The sequence below is a fragment of the Apodemus sylvaticus genome, chromosome 13, assembly GCF_947179515.1.
Source record: "Apodemus sylvaticus chromosome 13, mApoSyl1.1, whole genome shotgun sequence".
In the NCBI taxonomy this organism is placed as follows: Eukaryota; Metazoa; Chordata; class Mammalia; order Rodentia; family Muridae; genus Apodemus; species Apodemus sylvaticus.
The window spans coordinates 45,027,774-45,042,862 of record NC_067484.1 but is presented as its reverse complement, the minus strand read 5'-3'; the positions used below and the strand labels follow the sequence as shown (position 1 = coordinate 45,042,862).

General features: G+C 42.7%; 1 protein-coding gene across 2 annotated transcripts in view; it reads left to right on the top strand.

Moving 5' to 3' along the window:
* Sncaip (synuclein alpha interacting protein) overlaps positions 1 to 15,089 on the top strand; it is a 144,104-nt gene that overhangs the window by 91,006 nt on the left and 38,009 nt on the right. For both annotated transcript variants that reach the window (XM_052201394.1, XM_052201395.1), the window contains exons 4-5: positions 12,042 to 12,910; positions 14,750 to 14,929. In XM_052201394.1, coding sequence (XP_052057354.1) covers positions 12,042 to 12,910; positions 14,750 to 14,929 — 1,049 coding nt within the window. The remainder of the gene's footprint in view (positions 1 to 12,041; positions 12,911 to 14,749; positions 14,930 to 15,089) is intronic.

The window sequence follows — 15,089 nt, the reverse complement described above, 5'->3', positions numbered from 1 at the left end:
ATGGCTCCAGCTGCATATGTAGCAGAGAATGGCCTTGTCTGACATCAGTGGAAGGACAAGGCTCTTGGTCCTGTGAAGGCTTGACGCCCCAGTGTAGGGGAATGCCAGGGCAGGGAAGTGGGAGTGAGTGGGTTAGTGAGCAGGGTGTGGGGGGATGAGATAGGAGGTTTGCAGAGGGGAAACCAGGAAAGGAGATAACAGTTGAAAAGTAAATAAAGAAAATTATAAAAACAGAAATAATGTTTAAACCGAAAAAAAAAAAAAGAGTGTGGCCCTGCAGAGACTTTCTTTCCAGTTCACCTTCCTAACCCAGTGCAAAACTGTGTGTGTTGGGAGATGTTCTTCGTAAGCTTCAGCACATCTCTGGCATCCTGAGCGTCTACTCTTCTGTCCAGTGTTAGATGCTGTCTGTCTTCCCATCTCAATCGTGTCTGCATACTTCCTCTGCTCTGCTACTCCCATAAAAGGGAGTAAGGATGGAAATGGAAATATAACTCAGTTGGTAGAGTGCCTGCCCAGCATGTTTTTAGTTCTGGGTTCTATCCTTGCAAAATATACCAAGCAAAATATACCAAAATATAGTGTAAGCTTGGGATGCTAGTTAGTACTTGGGAAGCAGAGATTCAAGCAAGCCTGGGATATGTGAAGCTCTGAGGCTTCCTTCCCTGAGGCAGACGGAAGAGGAGAGAGAGAGATGCAGTCATCTAGCAAGTTATTCAGGTAGTTCAATCCCAGAATCTCATAGTTGAAGGGCTGACCACTCTTGGCATCTGCCCTGCTTGGCCATATCCTCTTAGCGTGGTACAGGACCAACACAAGTACTTGAAGCATCACCTAGTGTTGAGTCTGCGCAGGCTCCCAAAGCCTCACCCCACACCCAGGTTCTGTAAACCTATAGTTTACAAACTTGGTCCCAAGCTATGTACTCATGCATTCAAATTTAAGAATCGTTCACCTGAGACACTTGGAATCCAACCCATTGTTCTTAATTGGACACAACCGTCTCCTCAAAAATTCCTTATCTCTCATGTGTGTCACCCCCTTGGTCATGAGCTATACAATGGGAATTTTTCTGTGGCCATGGGAGACCTAGAGGAATTTGCGACTGGACCAGCATGCTCCCCTGATGCCACTCCTCCAGCATTCAGCTTTCTTACCACATCAGTCAATCAAATGTATCAGGCTCCTTCACAGGGTTTCTCCTTTCACCAACAAGGGAGCCTTGGGTCCGACTCCCTAGACCATTAATATGCAGTAGAAATATAAAATGAGCCACATATGTAACTTGATTTTTTTCTAGTAGCCCCATGGATTACATAGCACTAAACAGATGGGCTAATATAACAATGTTTTGTTTAACTCAATGTCTTAAAACTATTACCATTTAGACACATGCCAACTACTTATTAAGTACTTCCTAACCAAATTTCCAGATGAGACAGTGTAGGTCTGAATTATACCGGCACCTCCCACCACAAACCAGATTATGTCCTAGCTCCCTATACTTTCTCTCCTCTTGAAATTTCTGAGGATTCCTCCTTTCTTCTCCCTTTGTGTGTGTAAATGCGGGGATGGCACGTAGCAGTGCTGAGGAGTGAAGGCAGGATCTTCCACATGATAGGTCTGGCTCTGCCACTGGCTTTTAGCCAACCCTCCTTTCCTTTATATTTTGAGTAAAACTCTAAATCATGCAAGCTGACCTGATCTCATTCTGCAGTCCCAACAGCCCTTGAAATCAGCCTGCTTTAAAGAGTTATGGGAGCCGGGCAGTGGTAGTGCACGCCTTTAATCCCAGCAAAGAGTTATGGGAAAACCACGCCTCTCGTTCTCTACATCCATTAGCTTTGAGCATCTCCAGTATGAGTTGCCTCACTAGAGATCATCATTGCTTCCTCCCATGAAATCTATGGACACTTTTATAATCTCATCACTCTTGCCTCATGGAAGTATTTGAACCAATTGGCCAATGCCACCTCCCTCCTGGTTTCCTTCCTAATATGTCAACAGCCCTTTATTCTCCTTTAGAAATCCTTTACTTAACTGTCAATGGCCAAGTGTGACTAAATATTCACTAGAGTCACCATCTATCCTTTCTGTCTCCCAGTCTGCTCCTATCCTTGATTTCAGATTCTCTCTACCTGCTACCCTTAATTTTCAGCTTCCTTTCCAACAACCCGCTCGGTATCTATATTAGATGTCTCATAGAATTTTAAAATGAATTTAAAAATTCTTGATTTACAGCATGTTTCTAAGAAGAACACACACACACACACACACACACACACACACACACACCTCTAGGTATGTACCTCATAATACCATAAATAGCTCTTGGCTTACCAGACAACTCACTATGTTGCTGATGGTAGAGTTTTCTTTCTCCATTATTCCCCACTTTATTCTCCCAATAAGTCCTGGGGCCCTCTATGTCCAAAGAATGTCTTTATGCTTCATGGACTGTCCAACTGGGCTACCTTCAGTGGATGATAGCTGAAAATTCAGGTCTACAAATCATAAACTTAAGACATTATAGGGGAGGGGGTATGTAACGTTAAAAAGCAGTATTATATAGAGGTAGAATGTCAGGGGAGGCTATTAGGTTATGGGGATATAGGCCTCCTTATTAAAGGGCACTAATGGACCCCAAATGCACTTCCTCGTTTTCATCTCCAGTCATTCACCGTGGCTCTTTCTGCTTCAGCAATGAGAGATATGGAACCTGTCAGATCCTCTGCTGCTTTAGGTCTCTGCAAATGTGCTATTCTCTACCCAGTCACAAATTATCTATTCTCTCTTACTTCCCCATTCTCACATATTTGGCTTTTTCTACTCTGCTTTGGTTCTAAATATTCCCTCCTAGATGGGTTTTCTCATCTGTTCTATGCCCTCATGCCCTGGCTTATTTCCATAAAAAGCACTTACCTTTTGTTACATTTTATTCTTCTCTACTCTGGCATTATTACTGTCTGGAGAAGGTTGTAGCTATTTCATTCTCCCCTGCAGGGAGGATAAAGGAATACTGTGCACAGAAGACACTTAGCAAATGCTTACTTAATAACAGGTCTGGAAAGAAGGACACCTTAGCACTCTGTCTGTCACCGACTGCCTGTCACAGGCCTGAACACCCTTTACCATGTCCTTGCATCTCTTGATCACATTCCAAAGAGATAACAGCTTTAGCCAAGAATGAAAAGGCAGCTGTGTAAATAGAATCTCAGTGGTGAGATAAATCTAAATTTATGTTTAATACTCCCAATAATAAACAAGATAGAGAGTCTGCTCATCTGTCTTTAGAAGAGTTACTGAAAACCATTTCCCAAATTCTGTTCCCAAACTGTAGTTTGATACTGCGGGGCTTCCCAAATGTAGAAAGAGCTAATGTTGGGATTTTAGCTAAAAGGACTCTTAAGTGACACCAAACATGCTTTGCCATTGATTGCTGGGATTCTATGACCTACAAGTAACCCAACTAGAGAGATGGTGAATTGTCTGTCTAGGGAGTAGTTTGAGTTTTGATGGAATGGTCCTCTGGTGCTATGGAAAGTTAGAGTCAAGCAACTTTCTTCCTGATTGGGAAATCAGAATTACATTATTTTCCACAGAATTCCCCGAGTTCCCATTTATTTTCAAGTGAGAATGCATAGGAATTGCCCGTCCATCTTCATGACCTGTTATGAAAAGATATCTGATGAAATCATGTACTCAAAAATACAGACAATCTGACATGAATGTATTGGCAGTCTAAAAGTGTTCGAGGCAGAGGAAAATCCCAATGAAGGTAACATTTTGTGGAATCCAGAAAACACATTTTCATCTCCTTGCACTTGTTAGAATAATGTCTGTGAAGTACATACTGACATTGCTAGTTTCTAAATGAGAACTCGTGTGCTTGTGCACACACACACACACACACACACACACACACACACACTCCCCTATCTACCTACCTACCTTACCCAGTTGCCTGCTCTGTCTGCCCTTGTCTCTCTTACCTAGGAGTAGCCATAACTCCCTGTTTTGTCCTTGCTCTGGACCAGCACTGTAAAACATCGCCACCTTCAGTTAGAAGAGGTTAGTGTGTGCACATGTAGAAAGCATGTTCGGGTTACTCCAGGGCTGTCTTTTTGAAGTGGCTCAGCTTGATGAGCCTTTTCACAGCCTTCTGCTGTGTCTCTCTGTACAGTTCCACAGAGTGAATGAAAGAGGGGGAGAGAGAGAGAAGGAACCTAGTAAATGTACCAGGAGTGAAAACAAAACTTAATCCACTCACAAAGTTTTATACTAATGCCATGATGAAGAACAGCATACTTTTGCATAACAGAATAACTCTGAAAAGTGTCTCTTTTCTTCAGGCCTACCAATTACCATTCTGTGGAAACTATACTTTTGAAGCCTAAAGATTTAAACTTGTCCAAATATTGAGTCTGACTTCATGATAGACTATGCCTCTTTGGTAAAGATGTATCTCTTCTATCCAGGCTCGTGGGACTTGAGTGATTCACTGTGTTTTCTCAGAACAAAGAAACATGCAGAGATAGTCTACTGAGTTATCTGAGAAAGTCTGCATAGCTGTGGACAGAGCTGAGCATAATAAACCATGACCCTGACATGTTCAATAACAGCTGCTTGGTATCAGTAGCCTTTTAAAGCCAGAAGGTTGAAAACCTAAATCGATGACATTTTCCTTGCAGCATGTGAACAGCCTAATGTGAATAGATCCATGAGTGGAATATTTATAGGGATGAAGTCATACGCACTTCCCCTTCAACCTCAGGATACCCTCAGCCAAGGGTTCATGATGTCTGTGAAAAGGATGAGCTAGCAGCCCCACTGAACATTCCAGAAGCATGTGTTCCCTTTACGCACACCACTCTTTCCGGCATAAAGTCTTGACACAATTCTCTGAGGCCAGAGTTCACTCAGCCACCCCTGGGATCAGGTTTCAGACTAATCCGTAGGGCAGCACAGATCACCCCAGCAAGTACTTCCCTCTAGGGTTCACACCCTTCTTCCTATGGTCTAGAGGTAATAGGAGCCACCTGTCATCACTTCTTAGAGATCCTGGGGTGCTTGTGTGTCATGGGTCTGCTACAGACCACCACCCTAACTTGACCACTGGCAAGGAAACTCATACCTCCAGCATTAATAATACCAGTTGTTCATAATTTCCCTCCATCTGAGGTGAGGCAAAAGGAAAATGGGCAGAGCTAGAAATGTGCTTGTCAAGAATGTACCAAGCCCCGGGTTTGATCCCCAGCATCATATACTGAACATTTTGGTGACTTATCATTTCAGCATTCAAGATGTGAAGGCAGTGGGATCAGAAGTAAAAGGATACATACTATGTATCCTTGGCTACATAGCAAGTGCAAGGACCGCCTGGGCTGCATGAGACCCTATATTTTAAAAAAAGATTAAAATAAAGGAAATGGAAATCTGGAGAACACATAAAGCAGCCCACATTATGGCTGCTATGGACATGTAGTTTGATATTTACACTTAAAGAAATTAAGATAAATTTGACCAGATTGCTTCTCGTGGAAAGTAGAATCCATTTCACTTGACATAATTCTTTCTTTCTCTTCTCACTGTCACATGCTTATTTTCTAATATGGACACAGGTCTCCATATTTAGAACTAAAATAAAATGGGCATTTTTAGGAGCCAACATTGATGTTTAGTCTTAGAAGTTGGGCCTACCATGGCAACAGCAAACTGTCCATTATCTTCTTAAAGAAAACAATTTATCAAGCCTGGGAGCCAGAGAATTATGTGTCAGCAATCGTTTCGGCCTCATAATTATAAATTTAGGAAGATCTGGTAAAATGCATGAATCCAAAAGAATTATAGTGTTTCATTGTGAGTCAGAATAAAGAACCCTGCTATTTGTACACATTCTCCATCATCAGAGATATTTAGAGTGGATCAGATCTTACCAATGATATTATCTAACCTTGTTATTTTCCAGATGAGGAAATTCAAGTAAAGAACTTTTTTGCGGGTGGGGGGAGTTCTAGCCAAGGTTTCTCTGTGTAGCCCTGGCTGTCCTGGAGCTCACTCTGTAGGCCAGAACAGCCTTAAACTCATAGATATGCCAGCCTCTGCCTCCTGAGTGCTGGGATTAAAGGTGCCACTACCACCATCACCCAACAAGAACTTCTTAAGAGTGCATTAAAGTACATTACTGTGCCAGTATATGTTCTAGTTGTCTGAGCCACTTCAATGACTATCTTTCAAACTTCACCTCAGTTTAAAAAAAAAATGGACTCATTAAAACAAAACTTATTTCTTGTAATATATATATATATGTGTGTGTGTGTGTATAATGTATTTCTAGTAATATATATATAAAATATAATATATTTCTTATAATATATATTATGTATATAATATTTGGCTCAATGCATTCTGGCTTTCCCCCTTCTCTTCACTCACTCATGGAAAGATTAAGTCACCAAACCCCATTGCCTTTGAGGAACTTTGCTGGACAGTGAGCTGGTTACAAACAAAAGGAGCTTCTTGAGGAATCCGTGTCCTTGAAGTATCCTCAGGACAAAGTGAGGCTACAGACTCCCTGCGGTCAAGAATTACCTGGGAACTGAGAAGCAAAGAGCAGCTATCCCCACCCCACCCCCAATACTCAGCCCACTCCTGACCCCGGGAGAGTAATCAGAAGTGGCTCTCTCCTGGGGGATGAGCATGAGTTTCAGGCGGGGACCACAGCAAAGGCTTTATAGGAAAGGCAGAATAGGCCCAAAGACAAGAACAATCGTAGATAGCCATGTATCCAGAAAGAGTTGATTTAACATTAGAGGAGAGAGGAGAGGCAGGGGTGTGGGAATCATGAATGCTGAGAAAAGAAGGTAAATTATAAAGTGAATAAAAAGAAAACTATTGCATGTCATGCTGAAGATTTTGCTGAACAAAGAAGCCAGTGTCCACAAACCTCATAACTTAAGTGACATATTACATCATGTGTATATCCAAAATCCTCCTGTTAATTGATTGCTTGTGAAAGCCACTGGCCCTGAAGCCTGTAGTCAGGTTATGAAGGGATATTCTATATTTTGGGAAGAAATTAAATTCAAGCACCAAAGTAAGAGTCCTTAAATGAATGAAGAGGAGGAGAAAGAAGGCTGAACACTGAATAGTTCTCTTATACTGTGAGTGAAGTGTGTTTATCATGAGTCCTGGGGTGTGTCTGACACAGTGGGGTGTGCATTCCATACCCAGGGCAATATCATCTTAGGAACTATGGGACACCTAAGACTTGGCAGCTAATTTGACAAATTTGATCTCACCCAAGGAGGAACTAACTGGGCTAAAGAGAGAGACCAAGGAGAGAAAAGAAACTAGTTGGTGGTGGTTGTGGGAAAAGATTCTAGTGTAGTCCAATGAGGGTGCACAAAAGGAAGGGCCCAGATTTAAGAGGCATTTAGCAAAGAGCCACAAGATGTTTTCAGAGGAATGTTGAGGGAGGTCAAGGGAAGAAACTAATAGGCAATGGGGGTGAATGACTCGATAGACTACATAAATGACCTGTGGTTGCTTGAGGCATGATCAAGAAGATTGAGAGGGAATGGTTGAGGAAGGAGGAGAGGGGAGCCAGAGAGAGGTGGAGCAAGTTAGGATGCTAAGCCACCCAGGGAGCCTTGTCTATCTCTAGATCCATGCTAATTCTTGTTGGGCAAGTGTCTGGCTATTGATGGTTATGGGGTAACTGAAATTTTCTTGCTGGTGCTCACAGCATCGCAAATGCCAGCTAGATTATAGGAGACCGTTCTGTCTATAAATCACTGTCATAAACATTTACCTCACTGCTGATGGTTTCAGAAAATTTGTGATTCTATCAGGTCAACACATTGAAGGTATCCTAGGCATCTTTACTGCCCTAGGGTGTTAAAAGGGAACACATTTAAGAGCAAAACATCATTAAAAACCTACTTAGGTAAGCAATTTGCTGGGAGTTCGGAAGGCTAGAGAGATACATTAAACACAGATATTGTTCTTGTAGGACTTATAAAGACTGAGATAAAAAGTTCCAGGGATTTAAATTATGTTCACGTATCAAGTATTTGTGCATAATTTCTAGAGAAGAAATCTAGCCTCAAAAGTCCTCCAAGTGGCCATTGCTACTATGAAATTTGTTCCCATGTATGACAAGAATGTTGTGCTGTTACTGGAGCAAGACAACAATAAAGTAATTTTGTTGGTAATCTTAAAGAATTGAAAGGAAAAATCTTGCCTGCCATTAATAATCTTTTTTTGTATGCTGTGTATTTATTCAGTGTAGAAGTAGACGGCTGTTTGTCTTTTGTTTGTTGCATTTCTACTCATCCAAATATGTGACATAGCAACAAGTTTGAGCATTCTAATGAAACCCATTGGTACCATTTTCATAAGCAGTTTTTTTTCCTCCTTGGAGGTCAAGCCTAGCAGGCACAGACTTCACCCTAAGCCTGCAAAACAGCCATAGGCTTGAATGAGGGAAAAGACAACATGCCCAAATGTTGACACTTTTCCTTCAGTTTCTAGACCTTTCTGGGGAAAGAAGTGTTTTTACAAAACACAGATAGAATTCATTTACATAGAGAGTTCTTAATGGCTCCTGTCAGAATAAAACAGCTGAGAAACATATGGTACCCATTTCCCTGTATCACTTGGGGAAAAAGTTCACATGTAAATAAAGCCAACATAAAAGAGTGGCCCTCTGAACCAATGACCTTATATAATACATAAATATATCAGTAAAGCACACTCAGTATATTGACCCATAAGACATATGGCTTTAAACATTTTTAATGCCTTATGAGAGTCATAGTTTTTAGAAGCTCCAAAGAAATCAAGGTTATTGACAAAATATCATCAGATACCATGCCAGATAATAAGCATGTGTCTCATAATGTCTATGAATAAGTTTCCCCACAATCTGTATAGGTTTGGGGGAAGTTAGTGACTAAAATCAAATGTCTATTTATGCCTTATAAGCTCCATGTTTTCAGTTTCCCCGTTGCTGTATGTGAACTAAGGACTCTGTGTTCCTAAAGAAGAAAAAAATGGCTTGGCAGAAACTTCTGGCAAATTATAACTTCTCGTAGTTTAATATTTTAAAAAGGAAAAGACATATTAAAAATAGAATATTTTCACATTTACAGGGAACTTATTGGAATTATTAGCCATTGTCTTTACATATTGACATTTCATAAATGAATTTAAAGAATCTAGCTTTTTCTGGCGATTATCATTCCTGTGGGTTTATTAGCAGAACCTATTTCCCTCCCATGAAATTAAGCTGCAAATCCCTCAGAAGGATTCACTTTATGGGTGTTAAAAGACTGATGAATTGTGCAAAGGGAGATTCGAGTTCACATACTTGTGCCAGATAACATACTTGTGTTGCTCCGGGCTAAGCATTGTGTATGGCTCAGAACTACGGCCACAAAACGGTGAGGGTAAGAGAGTCAGGGGGGTCTGAGGCCATCTAGATGCCATCCTTCCTGTCTGGGTAGCCCTTGCTATAAATGTTGCTCATTGGAAAGAAACCATTCTTCCTCCCTTAGCTGTTACTGTTTTCTTCGAGAGCCAGAAGAGCCTCGGGGACGTGCTGTGTTCTCCAGACCTTCTCAACCCAGGCGAAGTTGTTGTCCATTTGGAGAACAGAACTCATTATTTTATAATAGACAGGTTCAGGGCACTCCCTGATCTCTTTGCTTTATTCCATAACGTCTCTGGATGCTTTTAGGATGCGGCTCAGCATGAGCAATGGCTAGTAGCACCAATTTGGTAATTCTATTAAGCAGCCCTTCAGCTGTAAGAATTAGTCATTTACCGGGGCTTATTGTAAAAGTTACAGATCGAAGCATACCTACTGCCTCAGGGTCTCTCAGTCTTTGTCTGTGCCCAACAGCAAAGAGTTACTGTGGATTAAGCCCTTCCCAACTGCACCTGTTTGGGGGATAGAGAGTAACTGGAAGGAAGCCTTATCTACCTGACATAAGATGATATAAACTAATGGCAGAAGAATAGGAACCTGTAAAATAGCTTCCAGGAGTGCTGAGTCATCTGCCTTCTAGGAGAGGCGTGTTTTGGAGAGGACACTGCCTCACTGTCCATCTCAACCAGACACTTAGTTGAATGTAGGTCAGTGTGCCGTCTTTATTTTATCTGTACAAAAAAAACCTATTTTGAGTACTAGTCTGGCTTCCCTGTCTGCCCTTCATGACTTCTCCTTTCTCCAACTTTTCCTTCCTTTCTCCATCTTTTCCTACCTTTCCCAACATGGAGGGCAGTGTTACTCCAAGGAGTTCCCTAGAGACCCACCATCACCATGCTACATGGGCAGGGTATGGACCCCTAGAGGCCCGCCAGTATGCCTCCCAGCCTAGTGGCCCACCTGCAGCAGGAGCCACTATAATATGCAACTCTATGGTAGACAGTTGGGAGAGAAAGACAAGTGGAACAGTTTGAGCGTTTTGACGAAAGATGGAACTGGAGGCTCTAGGGTGGAAAGGAGGAGCCTGTTCTGAGTAGCCAGCCCCACCACCAGAGGGCATGTTGAATGAAGTCTCAGCTTGTGGTTGCCACTGAGGGCCATATCTAGGTCTCTTAGCCACGCAGAGTTAGAGGGCAGTGTTGATACCCGTGGCTCATATTACCACTAGAGACCATGGGGAAGGCCCTGGTTGGGGCAGGCGGCAGGGACCGCATGGACATCCAGGGGCTGTATAGACCTAGCTTTGCCCATCACTGGCTGAGGTGCTCTGGAGAGCTGGCCCCACCCCTCACCATCCATCAGCAGCAGGCCCTGCATCTCTCCAGCTTCAGTACCCAGGAGAATGGGCCGTGTACCTCACCAGGGCAACACAATGGAGCTGGCCTTAATGGCCAAAATCTGCATCATCTGTGAACTGTAGGAGCCTGTGAAAGAGTCAGTTCTGCTGATCCAAAGCTGCAGGATCTCCATGACATAGGGCAACAGGATAACAGGGAGGAGTCCTGCTGAGGATCCAGTGTTGATGGTGTCACAGAAGCCAGAGACCTCAAAACGGACCAATGACTCATTGCAGTGAGCATTTGCAACTGATGATGTGTGGACAGAAGGGTATACTGTGGACCACGCTGACACACTGCAGCTTCCACTCAAGATGTTTTCATGCTTTGCTTTGTTTTGTTAATTTTTCATTTGTGTGTTTTTATTTACTTTGGGAGAGGTTTGTAAGGTTAGAGTGCAGATACAAGGGGACAGGGAGATGAGTGGGACTGAGGTGCATGATGGGAAATTCACAAAAAAATCAATAAAAAGTATTTTGTTTTAAAAAAAAAAAGAATAGTTCTTTTGCCAAATGGAAATGCATTTTGTGGTTGTCTTGACCTGGTAAGCACCATGACATGGCCCTGCATGATGGTTGACTGGGATACTAATTGTAGGTAGGGTACTTACACTCAACCATGGTCAGTCTCCCATAGACAGATCAGCACCTGACCGCCTTAGGCTTTTCTTCTCCTACCCTTACCTTCTAATCGAGAGTCACATAGTAGGACAGATTGAGTTTGTAGAAGATAAACTATGTTCTTCACATGGACATCTCAAACATTAGAGATGCATGTACAGGCAAGTGCATGCTTGTGCATGTGTATGTGTGTACATGTAACACTTGTCCATTGGCTTAGTTTGGAAGCCCATTCCTGCTTTGGTTTTGTTTTTCTTTGGTTTTGTTTTATTTGTTTGTTTGTTTAGGGTAGTAGAAAACATGTAAGTGTACCAGAAATGCCCAATAATAAAATATCCGTCAGGGTTTATTTATTTTAATTTTCTGCCTTTATCACTATTGCTACTTTAATTAATTTTGAGTCAGTATGTCATATCTTTCCTATCATTCTCTGACTTGCCGTCGTAAGTATAATTTCTTCCTCTTGGGATTATCCCTTTGCATGGAGACCTACTATGAGCATAACCTAAGTGAGCATGTTTGCCTACATGGCCAAACTGTGTTCAGATTCCAATTTAATTGGATCCTCTATTATTATTTTTTTTTCAACAGTTTCTAGCTCTAGCTGGAATTGTGGTGTCTCGACTCTCATTACCAACCCACAAAAGCCCACTGGAATTGCTGATGTATACAGTAAGTTCCGCCCAGTGAAGCGAGTTTCTCCACTGAAACACCAGCCAGAGACTCTGGAGAGCAATGAAAATGAGGGCCAAAAAACCAATACAGTGGATTACCAGAAAGGGGGGGAGACTGACCAGAGCCCCCAGCCTGAGGAGCTCAGCCCTGAAGATGGCGTCGGGGGCTTGCCAGGCAAGGGCTCCGAGCCCGGCCAGGCACTGGGCGAGCTGGAGCATTATGACCTTGACATGGATGAGATTCTAGATGTGCCTTACATTAAATCCAGTCAGCAGCTGGCCCCGCTCACCAAGGTGACTTCAGAGAAAAGGATTCTGGGTTTATGCACAACCATCAATGGCCTCTCTGCCAAAACCTGCCCTATCGCAAGCTCGGAGACCCCCACACCCAACATGACTCCATTTTGTGTTCTTTCTCCTGTGAAAAGTCCTCACTTAAGGAAAGCACCGGCGGTCCTCCGGGACCAGCACAAGCTCTCTACAGAGGAATCCGAGAGCTCACCCGCTCTGGGTAAATGTGGCCCTGTGTATGAATCAGAAAGCCACAGTAAAGACTTCTTAAACAAAGTTTTTAGTGATCCCCATAGTCGGAAAACTGAGAAGTCTGGGCCAGACTGCAAGCTCAGGTCCTTCCACCTGCAATCTTTAGCAGCAGGAGCCAAACCGGAGGAGCTGGTCAACGGCATGAACTGGACCAGCGCCCAGGGCACGGAAGAAAAAACGGAATACCTGAAGAAAGTAAGAAGCATACTGAACATTGTGAACGAAGGACAGATATCGCTCTTGGTAAGTATTGTCTGCCTGCCCGCCTGCCCGTCTGTCTGTCTGTCTTGTCTGTCTAATCTATAGACTCCATCTTATAACAGAATGAAGTGAGGGTTTTTTTTTTTCACATCTTTTTGTAAAGTTCTTTTTTTTTTTAATTAGGTCTTTGAGAATTTCCCACAATGTATTTTGGTCCTATTCTGCCCCCTTTGTTTTGTTAAAATCTCTGTTTTGCTAAATCTTTACCTGTGGCTTTAGTTGAGAGATATGTGTTTTAAAGTCTAAGGTTAGGAGGTTAAAATGGGACATAATTGACCACAGAAGACTGTTAGTGCAGTTTAACATCATCTGAACTCAGCTGGGATAAAAGACACTTAATCTGAAAGGAAAACAAAACATAGGGCCCAGTGCTGTTTTCCAGTTGAATCCGAATGCCTTTCTTTTTTCCCCTCTGCTTTTCAAATGGTTCCCGTGCTCTCCCTCTGGTTCTGTGAGGATGTCAGTTTTTAGCTGATGGCAGACCTGCCAGATATGTGAACAGAGAGTTCTCTGTTTCCCCCTGATCATTATTCAGAAGAGTTGGAGTAGGGGGTTGGAAAGCATTTGCAGATACAGCTTCCCCTAGAGGTTGATTGTTCTCTGACCCACGGGGGGAAGGGGGGGTTACTTTGCTCCAGGGCTGCACGTCTAGGGAACATGAAGAATTGTCTCCAAAGACTCCAGACACAGAGTCACTCGGCATAAGAAATGTCTATTGAAAAGCTCAGCTGAAATAGCATTCTGTCTGTTGCGCTTTCCAGCTTCCAGATACCGATCAAATAGTAGCAAGTCTGGGCTCTTAAAGTCTCATTCAGGAAAATCGCTGCCTCACGGCATTGTGATTCTCCATAATGCTCAGTGTGCATATAGACTGTATATAATACATGTGGCCTGTTATTGCAAACAGGACAATATTATTGAACAATTATGCCAAATAAAGCCGTAACATTTTTCTCTTGAAAAGGTCTTCTCTATTTTTCCTGGCTGTTTCCTCTAATTCTCTTTGGTTCAATTCTTTCCTTTGTCCCATACATTCAGAAGACCCAAATGCTAACACTGCTCAGAGGACTGAATTTCACGAGAGGTAGAAACATACATACACACACACACACACACACACACACACACACACACATACACACACACATTATATATATATATATATATATATATATATATATATATATATATATATATATCCAAAGAACCTAGTTGCCTCCAGATACCCCCCTGAGAGTCATTGGTGTGGAGAAGGACCTGTGAAAGCACTAGTAACCACAGCCACGAGGTAAGGGAGCCAGCCTGGTAAGTCAGACGCCCAAAACAAGTACTTCATTCATTCAACAAACCTATAACAGTCAATAAAACATAGCCCCATCCCTCGGGAACTTAGGAGAAGCTGTTGCTTATAATCAGTTTCACCTCCAGTACCTACAAAAATAACTGGAAACCTTCTCAGCTCATTGTTCCTAGCTCTGTGATCCTCTCTCATGCTGTCCCTTGAGAATGAATGTCCAAAAGCAGGGGCGCTCAACCTTCCTAATGCTGCGACCCTTTAATACAGTTCCTCCTTATTTTTGCTGCTACCTCATTTTGCTACTCTCATGAAACACAATGTAAATTATTTTTAGAGATAAATGTTTGTCAGAGGGGTGGCCACCCACAGGTTGAGAACCACTGTTCTAAAGCATATTATGAGCAGGACAAAAATCAAGGGACTCTACCTACATCCTGAACCGTCCCTCCCCTGTGCCCAGAGTAGACCCTCTAGGGTGTCTGGTTCTGATCTACTGATTGAAGCTTCTGTCCATCTCTGTACAGCCACACCTAGCTGCAGACAATCTGGACAAAATTCACGATGAGAACGGGAACAATCTGTTACACGTTGCTGCATCAAAGGGCCATGCAGAGTGTCTGCAGCACCTCACGTCACTGATGGGCGAAGACTGTCTCAACGAACGGAACGCAGAGCAGCTGACTCCAGCGGGCCTGGCCATCAAGGTGACCACTGCGGGGCTGAGCTGCCCTAGGCTTTGTCTTTTGATTTGATCTCCTTTTTTTTTTTTTTAAATTTCTTGTGAGCTAAACTATTGGAAAGGGGAGAGGAGAGAGGGATGTATTAAATAAACAGCAAATGAATGTGCTCTATATAAGAAGCGAA